At 32.9% G+C, this 22,647-nt stretch overlaps 1 protein-coding gene across 1 annotated transcript; it reads right to left on the bottom strand.

The window, feature by feature from the left end:
• Positions 1-3,996: 3,996 nt before the first annotated feature.
• Positions 3,997-21,183, bottom strand: LOC149417167 (uncharacterized). Its single transcript, XM_089640552.1, has 4 exons — positions 21,180-21,183; positions 20,566-20,819; positions 20,159-20,264; positions 3,997-4,055 (listed from the first exon to the last, which is right to left on the bottom strand). Exons 1-4 carry the CDS (start codon positions 21,181-21,183, stop codon positions 3,997-3,999), a joined length of 423 nt encoding a protein of 140 aa, XP_089496678.1.
• Positions 21,184-22,647: the final 1,464 nt, after the last annotated feature.

Below are 22,647 nucleotides of genomic sequence, written 5' to 3' on the forward strand. Positions count from 1 at the left end.
GCAGAGATAAAGAAGTAGTGATATTGGCATATTGTTTTACTTGTTATAACTAGAACTGGAGTCCTGGAATCGTGCAAAATTCGTAGAATCTGAATATCCAGGTTTCTCATAGAATCTTCCTTGAAATGTATCAAGGAAAACTTTGTAAATAATGGAAAATCGTGAAGATGGAGACTGGAGATAATAATTAACCTAGCGGAGCAAAGTCCTGTTTCAACCCGACGGTTTTGCATTTGGTCTGTTACGTTCCGATTCCGGTTAAAGATGGTGGCCGTTTTAATGGTTCAGTAAAGATTCTTTTTTCAAATGTAAAATCGTCGTGTTTATTTGGCGTTTTTTAAATATAATGGTAGTAGTAATATTCATTGGATTGTGAAGTTTCATTGGACAAATTTTATAGCACGTAATTTTAAATAAAATAAAAAATATCTTTTATAATTAAGTAGATAGGTATTTTAGTAGGTAGGGTAAGATGGGGGAATGCCGGTCAGCGGGAAATGCCGGTCACTGTGGAATACCAAGTTCCTGAATTATTTAAAAAAATGATACCTATACCACCATCTAGTCTTCACTGGGGACAACTAATTTACATGGCCGCGGCCATCTTGCATCGCACGTCAGTATGGCAGTGCGTCGTTCATGTTTCGGAGTGTTTTGTTGTTAAAAATTGGAATTTTCAATCAAAGGAAAGCTTAAGTATATTATTTACGGCTGGATTTGCTTTTATCACCAATTATAACAAATTTGTTATCATTTTTTATGTGCCGGTTTGATTTTTGATAGCTTATTTAGATTTTTAGTGAATGTCAAAGAAAACATTTCTTTTGTTTTGGGGTTATGCCAGTTACTCGAAGTGGGTAATGGCAGTCACCGACCGGCATTACCTCATATGAAAATATAGGGCTAATTTACATGATGTGGCTTCTATATTCAACAAAGCCTACTGTGACACGGCTACAATTCAGAAAGGAGTTTCTGGATTTAAGGCGAGTGGAATTATGCCTATCGATCCTGCCGTTTTTGGAGAAGAAGATTTCATGGCCTCAGACTATCTATTAGATTTTCAAAACGACACTGTTACTGTGATGAATGATTCCACAGCTAACCCTTTGGACCATGATCAAGCAACATCTTTTACCTTTCCGCTTGAGGCCAATAATTTGCCAGGACTCAGTGCCCAAGTACAGATTACTCCTGAGGCCAATAACTTGCCAGAAACAAGCGCCCAATTACTGAATACTCCCGAGGACAATAATTTGCCAGGAACGAGCGCCAAAATACAGAACGCTGTATTGTCTCCGTTGCCACTTTTGACAACTCAAGCCATAAAACGTGCAAATACCAAACAACACTCTGCTATCTTAACAGCAACACCCCTGAAAGCAGACTTAGAAAACAAGGAAAGAAAAAGACAAGAGAAGTTGTCAAAAGATAGCAAGAAGATTGACAAGAAAACTGACAAGAAAACTGATAAGAAAAAGACAAACACCACCATCAAACGAAGACAGCTTAAGACCAGTAAGAAATCAAGGATCGATTCAGAATATTTTTCTTCAGATGAAGAAGTTTTGGCTTCTAAGAAGAAAAAGTCAATCCCAGACTCGTCAGATGAAGAGAACCTTGAAAGTATAGATGATAGTGAGCAAAAAATATGTTGCGTTTGCAAAGAATTTGGGAAAAATGAAATTTGGTTCAGATGTCGAGGTTGTGGAAAGTGGGCACACAAAGAATGCACCGGAACCGATTCTCCTGACAAATACGAATGCGATTCTTGTGTGCGTAGAAATAAAGTTCTAAAACGCCTTGATTTAGGTATAGCTTTTTAAATAAGAACTTTGGTAAATCTTTGTAATAAAAACATTGTGTTACATTTAAAACATTGTTTTACTGATTTCTAGTCATTATTAGTTTTTTTTAATGCAAAGCTCTACTGATTTTGAGCGACTGTTATTACCCCTCATGGTGACTGCCATTTCCCGCAAAGTGCGGGCAATACCAGTCAATGAAAGGTTTAAAAAATGTAAAAAAATAATTAAACTACTTAAGCTGGGTTATTTACAACATAGTAAACATAAAGTGTACTATTTTAGCTATATGAAAGTTTAATTACTTTTACACAAAGTTCTTTAATAAAAGAATTATGTCGTTTTTCGCTTAAGTGACCGCCATTCCCCCACCTTACCCTACCCATCATGATTTCAATAAAAATATGTATGTTCAACTGGCGATCTGCGTTCCAAAAAACATGCAACTCTCCAGTAAGGCTAAAAATCAGTAAGCGAGTCGTAATTTTTCTAGATACTTTTTGATCTCAGAAGTGTTTTTGTTATTTCACGTTTTCTTACGAAATAATACTGTGGCATCGGTACCCGTTTTATTTTGGTTGTTAATTTAGTAATTGAAGATGATCTGAAAAATTTCATGAATTTGATGATTTTCATTGGTTTGACATCACTGGCTAATAATTTTCAGGTAGGCACCTCAGTACTTGTCGAGGCTGTACTGCGAACTAGGGATGGCGCATAAATTCTCTGGCATTAAACCGTTTATCGACATACGCAGGCGCTGTGAGCGTACGATGTAATGTCGATTAACTAGGGATGCTAATGCGAGAAATACCTTAACGTATCTGCGACCAGTGATTATCAAACGGATGCATATATATAGATGAATCGAGGTAAACGTGAGGATATGTCACTATAGCGGTAATTTAACGCTTTAGGTGCGTTTACTATTGTTTCATAGTTTCATGTGAAGTGTCATTAATGTATGGAAAATAAAGTAACGACATTTTATTTTATATCGCACTGTTTCCCGTTATGTTTGGACATGCAAGAAAGTAAAGGCCAATATTTTTCCAATATCGAATGAGCAGGTGACAGAGACTCCAAATGCGTTGCTTCTTACCGGTTTTCTATAGCCTAGCATTATATATACACGCATATATCATACCGATATATCGGCAAACCGCAATTGAGGGTTTAAGGTATCGCAAAGAATGTACAAATTTTTGTAAATGTAATAATTTTTCGTGCATTGAATCGAGATTGAAATAATTGCCCCAGACAGCGGCGAAGTTAGTATTTCGGGAGCCACATTCGAATTATCATCATTTTATATTAAAAATATATTTTTTAAAAAACAAGTGTAAAAATGTTATCCATCTAAAACTAGTGGAAGATTATAGGTATTTGCAAAAAGTATTTATAATTAATTGAATGCGGTGCGATTCAGACCACCGAACATGTGGTCAAAGTGTGCCCGCAGCATTCATTCCCCGGCGGGATTGATAAAGTCCACAGGGCGACGCCTGAAGCCCTACACTGGCTCACTAACCTAGTTCTGACCCCCCCACCATACGAAAGAAGAAGAATACAGTGTTTTAAGAACATCAACCAACTAAGTAATATGGATTGGTGTTTTACAGTAAAACGAACTCACAGCACTGAAGTTGTTTTTGCATCTAGGTAGGTACTGAACTGAAGATACGATAGGATGTTTTCTTTATATTGCATGGATTAAGGTGTTATAAATACATGTTTTACCTATCATCATAGAAATACAGGGATATTGTATGACTTCAAAATTTATTTTAATATAGACGACAAAATTATGTTGATACATTCTTTGGCAATTCAGTATAAATTTACACAATTAAAAAAATTATGTCTGCTTGCTATAAAGATATTTTCCTTGCTGGACAGTGTGATTTTAACCTTTTCGTTGAATATTTGGAAACGATGCAGAGAAAAATAAAGCAGTTGAATTTTAGAAAAAAAAACGTAGTAAATGCATAATAACTCTCATCATAGCGGATCCCGACAATTTGACGCATACCGCCAATCCGCTCCTGGTTTCGATGATTTACAACTCCAGCGTGGTTGACAAACTGACACGTCACGTGACGTCATCGTACGTCACATGTCATCACACACATCGTACGTCACACACGGTCCAGACAAAGTAAACAAATCAATTAGCCTCGCGAGCGTACAGTCAACAGTGAGACAGTTGTTGGAACTTGATACCGCCGCTGCAGTTCTGCACTCCTGATGCTGAAATGAGTTGGGATGTTGTTATGATGACAAATTGCACATGGTAGCAGTGACAACATACACGGTTGATTATCGGTGAAATAAAGATAATATTTATTCATTCACAAGGTAAGGTCAGCTTAAACAAACTTATTTAAGAAGCTTACTTATTTATTTAAAAGTTATGAAGCAGAAAATCTGTTTCTGAAGTGTCCGAAAGATAAAGGAGTAAGGCTTCGAATTATGTAAATCCAACAAGCAAAGTGTGATTAGGATATATTATAGGTATACAAGAACGCTACTGTCAGGCAGGTATATTAATTTAAAGGTACGAGAGCCTAGAAAGGTAAGTTTTTTGTTTAGAACTGTATTCTATTGTTTGAATCTGAATTCTGGTTATGCATCTTAGTTCCGGAGCGAGTTTTAACCAAACCTGAGTTTTTCCAAACCGTAGGCCCAGAAACCCCGAAAGCGCGATCTCCAAAGTTAGTATTAATTTGGCTTGCGCTTACTTTCCATCAACCTGCTTATAGTTGATGATGTTGCTGATCTAAAATGTGAATGTCTCTCAGACTAGTGTTATATGAGGGTCATGAAAATTTTACAGCATTTTTTGTATGCATTTCCAGTTCAAAGCAACCATTTTCCGAACGGAAAATATTTGCATTGCTAATTTACTAAGAATTATCGGTAATCCAGTGAAAAACATTGCAGGCCTCAACGAATGTATTAACAGCTTTACTGACAATTTTTTTGTAAATAACCAATATGTTATCACGACCACGGAATACGTGTTTATGAAAATGCGAATATTTTCGTATTTCTATTATCAAGACAGATACATGTGTTCCACGTGATCCGATATCCGTTTTTAACCGGATTACCAACAATCTGAATAGATACTTAATAAATTATCAATACCCACTTTTCTCCTTGCGTTTGCATTGTAATTTCTATCAAGATTTATTTATATATAGCTTCAAAATATTTATTTTTCAGACGAAAAATAAAACTAAATGATAATTGTTTGATCATTTTTTTTCTCCTCCGTAAAAATTTTCGATACATTAGCAATTACGGCTTAAAATAAGTTAAACAACATTATTAGTTTTAATTTTAATACAGAAACCAGGCTTTTGTGTTTAGTAATTTGTTCTGACGGGTTACTGGATATTATAAACAATAACGGTACCAGTTCATTACACCTTTTGTTTTGACACAGTGAATAGATATATTAAGTAAATATATTATTGTAACATTATACTCCGTTCACCGAGGAGAAATCATTTTTGAAAAAAACTAAATATTTTAAATTTTTATTTTTACATTAACTCTACATAGGAGCCCCCGATGAAAACAATTTTCCTCGGGGCCTATGTCATCTTTTGTGATGCTGTATGGAGATACTTTTCGAGGAGAGGAAGGAGTGAACATGGGTCTTGAAGAGACCCATGTTGTACGACGTAAGAAATAATAGGCAGACGGAGAAATACTTCATCATGCAAATGAACATTACCCCAAATTTGTGTTAACAAACTAACTATGATGACTATGTTTTGTTATATGGAAAGTTCAATAAACTATAGGCTCCGAGACGCCAGCAAATCATATTTAAAGTACCACAGTAAGACGGTCAAAATCGAAGATGGCCACTAACACGCGTACTGGCCTTTTATACCTCGTTTCGCATCGTACATTAAGTACGTTTTTCAGTTAACATTTCGGACACTGTAATGCCTTTCAATACGTCGGCTAAAAAAGGAAGTAGCGCAACATGGCATAATGCCTCAAAAATAAATCACCACAAAACTTTTGGAGGTGAAAATCTCAAATTATATCTATCTCAATATTAACAATAATTAATGGTTCTGTATAATTTTAATAGCAAATATTATTTCATGATTACTGTTCCACTAAAATATTATGTCATGTTTATAAAAGCCCGTATAGGCGAAGATTCTCATTGTGACCTCGTGTCGTTTTAACCTGTGCTCCGCATTAACTATGGCAACAAGATACCACACGGCAGAACAGATGTTCTAGCACAATATAGCACGACACGAGGAATAGTGCTGTTGAATGAAATTTCTTAAATAGTGGAAGTATTTAATCCCTTAGTAAGTAGCCTTAAGTCTTGTTTTGTATAATTATTTTCCCAGATGTGTCAGAATGAAAAGATTGTACTGTAAGTGGATTAATAATCTGTCGTACAATAATAAGAAGAAACAATTTACTAAATAAGTAACATTCTTTCTATAAGTGTGGATCGTAGATTTAATTTACTTCAACAATTAGAAATCAATAAAAGAACCAATAAACCTAATATTCCACTAACTAATAAAGTAAGGGAAATTATTTATTCTAAGTATGTTCACAAAACCTAAAGAATATAACACATTTAAATAAACTAATAGCAACCACATCATAAACAAACAATTAAGATAACATTAATGTGGAAAAAAACAGACTTCAAAATACCCCCACAGAATATGAAATCTATTGTCACAATTATTTTATCACTAAATCGGTTTAACCGGTAATAATTCATTTTAAATTGGGAGGGGGTAAAATAGAATCATATAAATAAGTCGTCTAAACGTGGCTAAAACCACAGTTTGAAAATGGCCTTGAAAGCCGAAACAGGTGTAACAATAACAAAAATCAAAAAAATACTTGCAGAACTTAATAATTATATATTTTTAAAATTGATTGTAATTAAATTTTCAAAAAATAAATCGAGTAAATAAATAAATAAGTAACATTGAAAAGGATTTCTTTTCAGTGAATAGACTATAGTTTGTTTCACTGTGCTAAATGAACACAAACCACTCGTAACTGCTGAGCGTTCAATGCAAACAGGTAAGTTTGAGTTAACTATCTAAAGATCTCGGGTGCAGGCAAAGGAACGGTTATACTAATAACTAATAAATCTATTGTTGCGCAATACTTATTCAAATGAAGTTAGGAGCGGTAAGTTACCGACTCTGGTTTCGCAGCCACAACCAATTGACTCTTGAATCAATTTCACATTTATCGTAAATCGTTGTAGCTTTACAACAGGTGTGAATGGTTTATTAACGTGGGCTAGATTGCACTCATTTGGTACTAAATACTTTATTTTAAATGTCAACAAGGATTACGAAGGCGATTTTTGTTATAATACTGTTATTGAAAGTGATCCATGTTTGCATACGATGTTGAAAATCAGGAGTGATCACGTAAGAGTGGCGTCGTGATAGGGTTGAAATTGCTTAATTGCTTCTTATAGTATTGTGTGTTTAGGATTGCAATTAAAAAAATTATATCTTTGAATTATATTTGAAAGCAAACCAGAATAAATGTTCTTTATGTAAGTCATAATACAGGTATGTAAAAAGTTTAAACGTTTAGAATTTTGCAAATAATAATTTTTCATAAATTTGTTTGGACGTGAATATCGCATTGAAATTTCTTTTGTGTCTTGTACATCAAGGTAAACCAAACTATTTTTAGCATGCAACGTCGATTTTTTAAATAAATATATTGCCCTTAAATTGGATACAATGCGATATCGTTCACTCCCATTGATGTATTATATTTAGATGAGATATGAAACGAAAAATTTGGTTCCACTTTTTGACATCCAACCAACCTCCAACTCTCCCAACACTCTCCCAACTAAAATACCGATTCCGGTCTACGTGCACCACTTATCGCATTCTAATAGCGAACAAGTTTCGACGAGATATTAGTATGCAGTTCGCTCCTCTGATTGTAGCATTATATGTTCATTCCATATTTTTCAATAGAAATAAAAGATGACAAATATGAAGCAATTTTAAAGTTTTTTTCATGTTAGTTGGTAGATACATATGTTACTTTGTTTAAACCACAATATTTTTTATTAAAGACCGTTCCTTCCCCAGGATAAAATATGAACTAACTGTGGGGATGGAGACGTGACTGGTGATTAATGAAGAGTGGGGGGAGAGACAGAATGATCGGTGAGTGGGATGGGGCTGTAAGACAGTATTTCTTGTAATAAAATTCATCATTATAATTTTTTTGTTGTTTATAGTTTATTTTTACTAGGTTCCCACAGATGTTATGACGTACTATATAAAAAACTCAGATAATATAGGTACAAAATTGGTACTTACGTAAAATTACAAAAACCTTCTCAATCAAAGGCTATATTATATCCACATAAAGTTACAAAAATATATAAAAGCTTACTCAAATGACAAATAATACAAAGATAGGCAAGACTATATTCGTAAGATCAAATCTATATCGAAACCTGGTAATAAAAGTAATTATCTAATAGATTATTTGTACTTGAATGTTTTTAGTTTAAGGTAATGTCATTCATCAATGAAGATATCTCCATTAAAAATATTTGATCGGTTTTCATAATTATATTATATAGTGATTTGAATATAATTTACCATCTCATTACGACGGCATTCAAATTCAAATTGTGACATAATTATTGGCAATCGACATTGGGAATAATTATTGTAACATGTCCACAAGGGATAACACAATTTCATTCGTCATTACGGCTACATCATCATTTACCCATGGATTGAATCTTGCCTGGGGCGATTGTTCAATCCTAAAATTATATTACTGACGGAGATAGATCTGCGAGTTTAATACAAACATAATATTGTGTCGCACACAAGTATACGCTAGCATATCAAACTGTATTTATCTGCAAAAGACTTTCGAAGCACAGAGTAATGTTTGGTTGTGTAAATAACCAAGCGCCAGAACTTGAACTATTCATCAAATTACATAGTTAATATTCAAGTTTTGTTAAATTTCAACTCAAGTTATGTTATTATTCCATTTTGTTCCAGTTGTTTAGTAGTACTTGAATAAAACTTTTACAGAACTTGAGTATTCACTTAACTTAAGGCGAATCTTAATGCTAAATCACTATTTAGATTAATCTTTATAACGAATTGGTTTAAATTATGAATATTAAAAAAATATGCATTAGATAAATAAAAGGTTTTCCTGTCGTTTCGCTGGAGTAGAATACAAATAAAAATATAAATTACTCAATGAAAAGTATAAATGAAAACTACTTATAGAAATGTATGAACGCGTAAAGGAAACAACTTTAAAAAAAATACAGTATTATAGCTAATATTATCTGTGACAGTTTCACTTGATTAACTTTTTTGCTTTCTTATAAAATTATTTATAAAATAAATACAAACCAGTTTTGTGCTTGAAATCGAACGTTTCAAGACTCCGTTTGTCAAGCGATTATGCCTGTGACCTACATACAGTATAAGGTATACCAAGAATATACACATTTTTGGCTTGTAGCTTCCTCTTAAGCGAAAATGTTTACGAATTGTTAATTATTCTATGTTAAATATTCCCTTAGAACAAATTAACCAAACTTTTTATTAAATAACTTAAAAATACATTCACATGGAAATTAGCGTAGGATTAGCAAACAATTTTTCATTTTTTAAATTTTAAATTCTGCACTCGACTGTAACCTGTAGCAAATTTCCGAGTCCAGTCAATTTAAGAGTAGCTACTCGATGCACTAGGCATAAGGAAATATTTCATGGTCGCCATTCACAAACAAATTATGTAACAAACTCGCCGATTCTTTGCCTTCAGTGGAACAAATTAGATGTTTAAAACTTGCTTTTTCATCCATTTTTATTATACCAATATGTTATTTCTGATAAATTCAATTAATTATTACTATTTCATTTAATTTATTTTATTTTTTGTAACCACTGTTTATAATCCTTTTCTAAAAAAATGTTATCATTTCTTATGTAACTAATGTAAAAGCCCCATGGTCGTTTAAAATCCGTAAATAAGAAATAAATAAAACTTTGATATTTTGATGAATTGTTCAAGTTCTATAAAACAACTGTTCGTTAGAGTTCTTACATAATATACTTATTGATTGTTAACAATTAAATGTAAAACATTGTTATTAAACCTCTCATTACAAACGGTGGTTAAATTCTAAAACAAAGCAAGTCTTGAAATACAAGGGCATACCAAGAATCAATGCCACTCATGGTTATAATAGCAATTATAATACTTGATCCAAGCAATTATTGCCCAAGCCCTAGCCACTATTACGTAAATCTATAACTTGTGTATACTATTCCACATGATAAGTCCTTGGTCCTTTGTATGACCCATTTAAAAGGATGTGACGTATTTAGCATTTAGAGTTTGGCGCTAATTCGATTACTGCATGTGCCATAAATTACTAAATACTTGTTGATAACCATTATCTAAGTGGCCAACTACTAACTCCGGTTAGGACAAAGACTATTAGATTTTATTACGCGGAGGTTTCGACGGTAATTAGATTTTGACCACATTGAATCATTCGAGGCTCGTGAATTGCAATTGATTAGCAAATTATCTTTCTGTTTTACCGTTTTATGATGGAGAATGTTTATTATAAACAATTGAATGTTCAATACTAAACATTTACGAGAAGTCGTTTTACGATTTCACTACTTACTTATTATGGTTTACTATTATTCTCCAACATCTGAAACTTATTCTTTTAGTAATGTCGGGTGAAATAGAGAGAGAGAGAGAGTATTGGTTTTTCCGTGGTCAGTAAATATATCTGGTTATGGTAACGACACACTGAACCCATGCACGCAATGTACGCAACGCATTAAGACATCTTATGCAACGTATATATGCGCGAACTGCCGAACTGAACTTCAACTTATGGGAAAGGAACGTAGCATCCGCGAATGGAGCCAAACGCAGCTTGTAGTTGCTTCGTTCCTTTCCCGTAATTCGTGGCTCGGTTCGCGTTTAAGTTCGCAAATGTATACGTAACATTACAAAACGTACATCTTCAATGATATTATGCGATATAGAAACACACATGTCACACCCACACAATTCTAAGCTCCACACGCAGCGCCGATCTGCGCTGTCCAGATCAGCGTTGGACGTATGAAAGAAAGATTGCTGTAGTGGAAGGTCTTCCGACCGCGACGAGTTGATTTTACTTTGGTAATGTTTGTTTTGTCATTTACTGAAATGAAGTGCTCGTTTTGTTGTTAAAATGTGAGATTAGCAACTTAATTATAGATTTAGTAAAACGTTACGAAGTGTTTTATAGTGAAAAATTCGTTGAATATCGCGATACTGCGCTTCAAATGTGAAATGCTCTCGTAGGAAAAGTGTGCACGTCAGCCTGAGACATTGGTGATGCATACGTTGTGTACGTGAGTGTTTCCTCACCTTTATTCATTGGTAATTAAAGCCGTGTCTTGAAATAATGTTCATTTCACATTAAAACGAAGGAAAATTAACAAATACTTTTAAATTTCTATTTAATGACCAAATCAGAAACATAAACCCTTACTAATAAACGTATGTTAAAATTTTACACAACTAGGAAGTATGGATTGAAACTACCACTATCAGACAAGTAATAAAGCAGGTAAAAGTCGTTTTATAAATTAATAATTATTCCTACGAAATGCGTAATAGCTTTGTTCAAATGTTTGACAGATACATGCACAAATTGATAGAGTGAAGATACGTTATTAAGGACGGGTTGTTTAACAGAATTAGAACAATTCATCATTTTCAAATGTTAATTCTAAACTTCTGTAAAGGTTATTTTCATGTTCTGTTATAGTATAATTATTGGCCAGTTGTTTCACAAAACTGAAATAATAACATTACTTAATAGAACTTTCACAGAACTTGAAGTTTAACTATTAAATTTGATGAATTCTTCAAATTCTGTGAAACAACCCGTCCTAAGACTACGCGCCTTGTTTCACTGAACTGAACTAAAGCTATAAAAGTTAAAACATTGTATCTCCAAGTTTTGTCGAAAATGAGTTTAGTACGGAAATTAAGTAATGATGTCCTTTATTTTTTGGGTTCAAATATTGCACCTCCTAAACCAACGGTCCCAAAATCATGAACAGTATTAAAATATAGCGTAAATCCGCCAGACAATGTTTTATGAGCACAGATATTATGTAAACGAACGTCCATGCCAATATATTGTATTTAATCAGATACAGATACTAAATAAATAAAAACCTGTTTTTATATCACAATATCTAATTTTTGAAGGTTTGTAAACTTTCAATTTTAGTTTTTCCAAAATTTTATTTAGATACAACATTTTAACTTTAAGTATTAGAATACATATTCTTTGAAAGTCTATCCATAAAAAAAAACAATTAATATGAATAAAATGTTGTATTTTTTTAATGTCCATGGAGGGAAGTAATAATTTTTACTAACGTTCGATAGGTAAATTTCTTCATTTGAAAGACAATAATCCTGAGATAATAATTATTTTTTTGAATACTTACAGCTCCAAAAATCCTACAATTATTAATTATTATAATTTCTCGTGATTTTTCACAGGGCTGCGCTATTGTGCAATAAAATATAGTTGTTCAATTCACAGATTTGATTTTGGTAAAAACAATTCGCTGGAAAATCTTGAACATTTTGTCGTCATATTCATAGTCTGCTCAACAATATGAGAGTAGATATATTATTTATAAACGTACATACGACCACAATTAGCAGTGTTCCACGATTGCATCAGTCAATTCCCCATAAAGCTGCATCGTCAGCTAACGAAATGCAGCGGCGGGTAATGGCATGATGTACCTACAGTGCAGTAGGCAGTAGGCAGTGCATACATATAGTATTAGGTATAGCAGTTTACATTATGCACAGTATAGGATATATAACTGGGTACAGACACAAGTGTAGGTGAGTAAATATAAGTATAGTCGTCCCAGCGTCACAGCTGCGGCAGACCAAGGTCTCGGAGTCAACGATTTTCCTATCAAAACATACAGCAGCCTGGTGTGGCAAACAGGGCTGTGAGTGATACAAATCTTTAAAAATATTAATAATAGGTTCCTTTTCTTTAAAAAATAAATAAATTAATAATTTGAGCACTGAATTTGTAAACTTAACTTGACTGATGTGTGTTTTACACTTTTGAAATAGGAATAATAAACGAGCCTCCATTGAGGATTTTGTTGTCACCTATCTTTCCGTTATATTCGTCGTTTATGAGAAAGAGGTATTGGTAACATTGGAGCTTTTGGCGGGATGCATAAACATATACTTATAAATACACAATTATTTATTCCATTTATGTTTTTACATGAATACCGCATTGATTGTTTATTTTTACATCTGCTGTGTAAAAATAAAAAAAGCTTAATAGTTAGCAACTTGTTAGGGTATGTATACCTAACAACTAACTACTGATACAATCCAGTTAAAATCTCTTCTCAAAAGTGTCAAAAGTTTTAGGAACATGTCACGGGCATTTCGTTAAAAACGTAGTTCTTTACAAAAAGTAGCAAGATATAAAATGATTAAAATAAATCATTTTTCCGTCAAAACATATAGTATAAAGATTTCTTGATAATTTCCTAAATATTCCAAAGTGGATCTACACAGGAACAAGCATCAATTCTCCAATCCAGGCCGCTCGCATTCACAGTCGAAAGTACATACATTGGTCGATAATCTTATTCTTGAGTCTCGTCGAAGGTACATAATTACATACGCCCAACTTCAAAATTCATTCTAATCGAACGACGAGTGGGTCGAATCACTCGTTGTTCGAGTGAAGTGAACAACTCATTCGTTGCGTTTCCAGTTCTTCCTGATGACAGCAAGAAATTAGGTAATTTTGATGTTAAGTTCAATTCCTTATCCTTAAGTGGAGCCGAAATAGTCCCTCAGGCACATTAAGAAAATTTCAAAAATTATCGTAACTAAAAAAACCTAAATGATAAGACTACATGTACATTTTAAAAATAATTTAAAATTATGATTGTTCTTTTCGAACTCTAATACAAAAGCCTTATACCCACTTAGAAACAAGAGAGGGTGTATCATGCAAATATTTAAGAATAAATAAATGAAAATATTAATAATAATTATTGTTGACAACCCTGACTCAGACAAAGTTTGTATTGCATTCAACTTGCAACGCAAACGCATTCAGATACATACTGCGTCTGTTATTATGGCTTTACACACACATACCTACACATAACATCTGTAGGTGCATTAGTGCATACATCTATTATACACATATAATATTATGTACCTAGGTGAGCCGTACCTACTATAGATTTATTACGTCACTGCATTATCGCTTTGTTATATTATGCTGCATGCATTTGAGACTATTAAATATAATTTAGCTAAATTGGACACGATCTTACGCGATACTCATTGTAACGTGCAAAAGTTCAATGCTGAGGTATTGTGCAATAAATACTTAATTATGGTTTTGTCATTTCTTTTTATCGGATCATGAGATAAAATCTGTAAAACAAATTACACCTACTTCATTTACAGGTACCTACGACATTTTACTGCCCGACTTCTCCCGTTTCCCAAATTTTTTTTATTGAAATCTTTTTTTGAGATGGCTTCTTGATAAGGTGATTATAATTGTTAATCTAATGCTGCGTATACATTTTCGAACCGAAACGCGAGGCAAGCCTCGAATTATGGGAAAGGAACGAAGCAGCCGCAAGCAGCGTTGGCAAGTGGCGCCCGTTTGCTATTGCTTCGTTCCTTTCAGATAATTCGAGGCTCGGCTCGCGTTCCAGTTCATAAATATATACGAATCATAATAGCAACATCAAAATCACATAATTTAAGCGATCTTAGCAGTAATCTTCAGAAATATCGAGCCGAATAACGCGTACGGTCATAGAATCGTGCACGAGTATAGAATGTATCGGAAGCATCTCCTATCCTTATCCTATACTCCTCTTCGTCTACCCTTTACATACTTTTTTTTTTTTTTTTTTTTTTACAGTATTACCGCACAAGAGTCCCAACTGCTCCCGTCTGGAGCCAGTGAGACTATGGCATCCCCAATTGGGGTATGTTGTGAGGCTGAGGGTATTGGGGAGGGGAGGGAGATGGGGAAGAGGAAGGTGGGGAAGTACCTGGCTATTCAGATCTGGTCACCAAACACGGCTAAAGCCATTTCAAGCAACGTTTCAATTCTGAATGGTGGTCTTACACCAGGGCGATACTGAGAGTATCTTCCACTCTGGAACGTGCCGCAAATATACTATATATTATTTTTAATTAATTAATTGTGAAATAACACAAATTAATCAAATAAAATTTATTTGCGCACGCCGGGTTAGAACCCGCGACCTTCGGATCTGTAGTCAAAAGCGTATACCACTAGACCACGCCGGCCGTCAAACTTATTAGTTTTAAGACATAATAAAATCGTATATCTAAGCAACTTTAACATAAGAAACTTTTGAGCTTAACCTTATTCATAATAAATCAAAGACGATCTTAGTGTTACATTTTACCTACTAAGGTTACGCACATTCCCCATCTAAGCGAACGACATTCTAAATTAGACGATGTTTTATTTGGGGCTAATAAACAATGAATTGTTAAGTATCATTGAAGAAGAAGATATTATTAACAAATCTAAACGAAACATGAAACAGAACAAGACACAGAAAATAAAAAAGATAACTGTCATAACTCATAACTAGAAATCTAATTAAGGATCTCTTGTCTAACCGGGACAGCGTCTTAACCGCTTGACCATTAGGACCTAGTTATTAAACGTCATATTTGTCGATCTTATATTTTAAATTCAGAATTATCAACAAATTTTTTCACAAAGTTCTAATGAATTGGTTTCTAATCTGAATAGTGTCTCGGATAAACATATAAAATGTTAAATCGTCATGATTTTTCATAACTCCTGAAGTTTCACAATATGAGTGTGAAACCCGTTGTTTTTTGTCTGTCAGGTTTTCCACAGAAAATGAATCATTTTTTTCTGTGTTCCAGAATCACACTGAAAACAATCGAGCGCCATCTCACGCTTTAAACCTTAGATTTGAGTAGAGCAATCAATCAAAAGAGTTACGTGCTCCGATGAATCAAACCTTGAACCAAATATACTTTGACGTATTTACAAACCCACCACCCCCCCGGGGCTTACTGGATTGCTGCAAACATGTTATGTTCCCCGGGTCATTATTTAAAGATCATCTTTTTTTTCCCTTGCAAATATGAAAAATAACACAAAAACCGTGATCAAGGAAAGATAATAAGTGTTTGCTAATTCGATGACCGAGTTTTCAAATATTAATATGTTGATGCGTTTGAAAAACGACTTCCACAATCCGTTTTCTTTTCAGCAAATACCGTACGTAATCCGTGAAATGAGGTCTTGTATGAAATGTTTTACATAAAATTGAAAGTTTTTAAAAATGAATCGTAATAAATTATCGTAATCCTACAAACGGTGAGATCTGGCGACTTGATTTGTGCATAGTTTTTTTCTGTGTGAAGTTTCTAGTCACATGCTAACAATTCCCAGCTCATTACGTCAGCTACATCGTGAGCTATGGAGCTTTTAAATACCTATTTATCATTAAAAAATGACAAGACATCATTTCATATGTTTTGTATTGCATATTTACGTAGATACTCTACATACCTGCATAGTAATAACAATGTTAATTACGCCTATAATTATGTTCTCTTTTACGTTTTTTAAAATTACTTTTTGCTTGCATTCTTACTGATTGGTGATGATGATTATTATTAATATTAATATTATTAGTATTGTTATCGACGTCATCATCGTTGTCTTCGTGTTTATTACAAGGTTTTATTTTGTTAAAATACACAATTATTTGTTTGTGTGCGACAAAATAATAATGTTTAGGATGTTTATCCATTCGATTAAATCACAATCATCAATCATATATCATACTTGTTTCTTCCCATTGTTTATTTATCAATATCATGTCGATGCATACGAGATTATTAACATCTCGATGTCTATTAATAAAGCAATCTAAGCATCGAATGTTTCGCTCTTAAATATGTCCATGAAAATCTAATTCCTTTGTCATTCATGGATTCTATTTAATTTATTAATTATTATTTCGCAATATTTTTGCATATTATTTGTTTGTCAGTGATGTAAATCATATTTACGTTGTTCATAAATTATTAATCTAAGTAAATACTGCTGAAGAGTACATAAACTCAATAATAAATTTTCGTTTTCAATTAAACTAGAATAAACCGGATAATCATACTTACAGTATTTCGATCGTAAATTTTGATAACTCTTGACCCGAGTGCTATATAATGTCAACCGACAGTGGAAAGGCAATTCATATTGACAACAAATTATTACGTTGTTGATTGTTGCAACGGTAGCCAGCTAACTGTTATTTCGTTGTTCGTGTCCTGCGGTCAAATTGAAAACCTTTAAACCGCAACAAAGGATTGAAAATCCTTGAGACAGTTTCAGTGCGATTAATTCGATTTTCTGACATGTTAATAATACTTATCAACTAATCAAATTGGCTGATGCCTCGGTTTCGTAAACTCGATTTTATTGGTCGAAGCGTGCCATTGGTAGCACCAGCCAGGAGTTATATCAAATCTACGAACAATAGGGTATTAGTACACACTATAAATACATTAAAAATGTGTGGAAGATTTAAAGTTTTCATTTTATCTGATTCTGATCGATGTACTACAAACGTATACTTTTAATATATTCACTAAATATTATTGGTTTAAAAATTCGCAAATTTGAAAACGGTTCTAAATGGCTACACGTATTCATTAAAATCCTAATATTTTCGTTATTATCAAAGCAAATATACGTGCATGAACACATGATCCGAGATATTCGTAATTTACCAAAAAATATCAGGAAACGGCCTGCAATCCCATTTTTCACCGAATTACCAATAATTTGATGAGATTCTCAATAAATTAGCAACAATCATTTTACTCCATGCGTGATCATTGAAAATGTCTTAAAAGGATTATGTGCAAAACGTCGTCGATTTACGCGTTATAAATAATAATTATTTTTTATATTAATTATAAAGACTTGCCAAATATTGTAAAACTTACGTTTCAACATAATTTTATTTTTATTTCAGTATGCTTCCACAATATGGAATCCTCAATATAAGGTATACATAGATTTAGTAGAAAGTATACAGAATATTTTTTCGAAACATTTACTCAAGAAATACAACAAAACTACATATAATATGTTAACTTTACAAAAAAGACGCACATTGTCAGACCTGTTGTTTCTACATAATCTGCTAAATAATAAAATAGATAGTCCCGAATTTTTATCCGTCATTGGTTTAAATGTTCCAACGAGGCGTACCAGGCACACTACACTATTTCATATTGAAGCCAACAATACCAATGCAAACAACTCAGTAATTACTCGCGCAATCACAACATACACCCATTACGAAAAATTAATACATTTAGACATCTTTCATGATTCCTTTCTAACATGCAAAACTAACTTATTAAATTTCTTAGCATGACATATTTCAAAAATATTTTCACATCATTTTTCAAAACTCCTATGTATTAACAGTCAATTACAATTCGTGAGCTTATTATAATTCTTGTTTTCAATTCATTTATTATTATCTATCCACACACTTCCTTCCTTTTATAACAATCTCAGGCGAAATTACGTAATGATATTTTATGGACATACGTAATAGGTACTACAACTATGTAATAACTAAAAATATCTAACTGTATCTTATTGTACTGTGTATGTCTTAACAAATAAATAAACACAGTATAATGTACTTATTTTTATAATGTATTAAAATAGACTTTTAATATTTTTCTTGAATATTTAATAATTTATTTATGTTCTTATATTCGTAGGAAGATCATATATAATCCATATACCATGCGAATATTTTCGCAGATTTATTGACGTCTCAAATTAACGTAAATTTTTCATTCCATTTTCATCAACAGAGACTGTCAAAACAGATTGCAAATAATATGCTTGTATTATAAGAGTAAAATACATACATAATAAACAACATTAATTAACATTTGATGCGGACAGAGCGCAATAATTAATGTTCCGTTATTTCTCAATCCTAATTTCGAATGATCAATAAATTCATCCAGATTGCCTTAAAATTTTACTGCCATAAAACAACGAATGGAACCCATTAAAGTTATATTATTGCAGGCCTAGATAATATCTATTTCGTCATAAAATTTAAAACCAGATAGTTATGTATGGGGAATTTTGTTTTGATATCTTGGGAGGAATTAATTATTTATCCACATTATTATAAGTACCTACCTCTTTTTATATCTGATACGTAGGTCAGTAAATAAAATGATTCTTTACGGCTAAGTCAAGTCTAAGACTTCGTCCCAAGGGTCGGTAAGCAATCGACATAAACCGATTGCTGCAAGATCCTGGAAAACTGGATTTCATCAAATTTCTAGGTCTGTGAAATTATTTTCAAGTTCTATTACTATTGACGGCCTCTGTATTCCATGGGTAAGGCTCTTGACTAGCAAACCGGTCAAAGTCGCGGGTTCAAATCCCAGTGTGCGCAAGTAAATTTTTATTTTATTTATTCATTTTTGGGAAATCAACAGTTTACATTTTTACAGATTGTACATAAGTAAAATAGCCAAAATAAAACCAATTACGGATTTCCTCTTGTGACTTTACGTAAGACAGCATTAGAAGAAATAATTAAATTTATGAGAAATGTGAAGTTATAATTATATAAAATAAAAGAATTGTATAAAATAATAGAACAAAATAATACAACAAAAATAACAAAAATAAAGGGGAAAAAAAACTAAAATTTATATAAAATAAAAGATTATCGATACATTGGTAACCATAAGAATACAAACAATATTGTGCATATAGCGCCCTAGAGGTGATTTCTCACGAAAACGGCGCTATATAAATTAGCCAAATATTATTATAAATCATATCATAACCATAACCATAAGAAGACAATTTTGTGCATATAAATCATACCATAACAGGATTATAAATATATAAATACTAGAAATATAAACATCAGAAACATCAATTCAAGAAACATCAGTAAAATACTCTTTTAAGGTCATTTTATATTTAGTAAATTCGCAATTGAAGATGTCGATATTGAATAATATGTTATTGTAATTATTACATATTCTGTTCAGGCAAGAATTTTGTCTACAGTTCGTTTTGCTTTGATCGATTTTAAACAGGATAGAAGACTGTGTTAAACGTGTAGGCACATTAAATTTAATATTATTTAGCAACTCTGGGCATTGAATACTATAATTAATTAATTTATATAGGAATAGAGCATCTGCATGATGCCTTCGTACACTTAGGAGGGGTTGTTTCGGAGAATTTGAACAATTCATCAAATTTCAACGTTCATTTTCAAGCTCTGTGAAAGATATTTTCAAGTTCTGTTTTTATTTCAGTTTTGTCAAGTAACTAGCCTACAATGATCTAGTAACAGAACTTGAATAAAACTTTCACAGAACCCGAAAATGAACGTTGAAATTTGATGAATTGTTCAGATTTTCCGAAACAACCCGTCCTTAATGAATCAATTTTAAAGTACGAAGCTGCCTCTGCATAATTATTAAATCTTACAAATGACCTGTAACAGAGATATTTTAGGAATTTGTTTTGAATTGCTTCGATTTTGTTTATGTGGATTTTATAGAATGGAGACCAAACAATTGATGCAAACTCCAGATGACTTCGTACGTAGGCAAAGTAGAGTTGCTTAATGATATTGATGTTATTAAAAATTTTTGTGTTTCTAATGATGAAACCTAACATTTTAGCAACCTTATTTGTGATTTGTTGTATATGAAGATTATATTGAAGTTTATTATCAAGAGTTATTCCAAGATCACGAATATTTGAGACTGTTGAATATTTACTTCATTAATTTGTGTTTTCCATAATGTACTCACTGAATTTATGTATATTATATTTGCGGCATGTTTCAGAAGGGAAGATACTCTCAGTATAGCCCTGGTGTAAGACCACCAATCAGAATCGAAACGTTTCTTGAAATGGCTTTGGCCGTGTTTGGTGACCAGATCTAAATAGCCAGATTCTTCCCCACCTTCCTTTTCCTCATCTTCTTCCCCTCCCCACTACCTTCAGCCTCACAACATACCTCGATTTGGGATGCCATAGTCTCACTGGCTCCAGACGGTTGGGAGCACTTGGGACTCTTGTGCGGTTCAAAAAATAAGTTCTAGTTCTTTGAAACAACTAACCCATAGTGGAATAATAACAGAAATTTCGCAGAACTACAGAACAAAAACGGAATGCAGACTTTTCTTAATGCCCTATCACTATGGTGAATTGGGTAGCCATCTTGGATGCTTTCTCCTAATTTTTTTGTCATATCAAAGGATTTTTGGTCTGTTTGCCAAAAACGTTCAAATTACAGTAGAGTGAACATTCTTAGTAATAACTTACCACGAAAAAGCAATGCGTATTTGGGTGAGTTTTATAATATTTTGCAAAAGTCGAACATAATGCATAACAATTAAATGGATCTACCGCTAGAGGGGCTCTAATAGGCTGGCCTTTAACACAGGGGTCATTGATACTACTCGAAAAATATTCCTTTATGGATGTGGTTTAACGTATTATTCCAACAGAAGTATTCTTCAGGCAATTTGGCGTTTGTTAGGTACATTGTATCACTGTCAAAACGTTTCAAATTCAGTACAAAAGCCAATCAAGAAAAGATTTCGTACATGGCGCGTTGTTAATGTTGATCATCGATATAAGGAAATGCAAGAACTCATTTTCCTTTATAATAATCCTTATCTCGGTTGGCTTGGTTAGTGTATAGACTAGACTTCATCGTCATCACCCGCTTTATACATTCGTACGATTTTATTTGTATTTTATTCGGTTTTACGCCCAGTGGGCTTTTACATGGATTATAAGACCATTCTATTATTATACATAGATTATACACCTAGTGAGCTACCGTAAAATATTTTTTAAAGCATGAAATAACGTTAATCTGTTAAACTAAATATAATATTAGTAACACATGTAACAGTACCATATAATAAAATAGAAACTAGAACAATACTACAAATAAGTCAAATCACTAAAACTGAATTAAAACTGAAAAAAACCCAACGCTACTATAATTTGTAGAATTCATCAAAGTTCGTCTAGATTACGCTTAGTTCTATAAATTATGTCAGTAAATATATCAATAGCACCCGTAAACGTATTACCTAGATCATGCATTATATTGATTAGTCAGTGTATCTGACGGTTAATTGTGTATTCATTGCAGAAGAATGTTACATTTTGTCTTGTGTTCTTAGTCGGCAACTTGGAATAGTGGCGACGATGGCAGGACTGTCTATTAAGTTGTTAATGACTCTGTAAAATACAATCAGGTCTGACATAATTCAGTTACTTATCGCACTTTCAAAGAAATCCAGTAAATTTAATAATAGTGGCAACTTTACCACGCGATACGTTATTCGATATATATTGGTCGATGGATACAAAGGTTCACTATTGTTGATGTGTACGCTTCTTGGCTCTGGACTCTGAGATGTGGCCTATTTGAAATCCGGCCTCACCAAATAAACATTTACAAAATCGATTATCATAAATGTTAGTTTAAACCTTAAACCGTTACCCTAAATTAAGTAAATTATTTATCCAGCTTAGGATATCTTTTTCACACTGTTCCAGTTGAAATGA

Source organism: Hesperophylax consimilis, chromosome 15 (genome assembly GCF_061612785.1).
Source record: "Hesperophylax consimilis isolate HC1 chromosome 15, BYU_Hcon_1.0, whole genome shotgun sequence".
Lineage (NCBI taxonomy): Eukaryota > Metazoa > Arthropoda > Insecta > Trichoptera > Limnephilidae > Hesperophylax > Hesperophylax consimilis.

Coding starts and splice junctions, on each gene's coding strand:
- LOC149417167 (XM_089640552.1), bottom strand. Junction 20,265..20,565: donor AAGCAATTCAAAACAAATTC/CTAAAATATCTC, acceptor CAACCCCTCCTA/AGTGTACGAAGGCATCATGC. Junction 4,056..20,158: donor TAAATTTAATGTGCCTACAC/GTTTAACACAGT, acceptor AACTCATTTCAG/CATCAGGAGTGCAGAACTGC.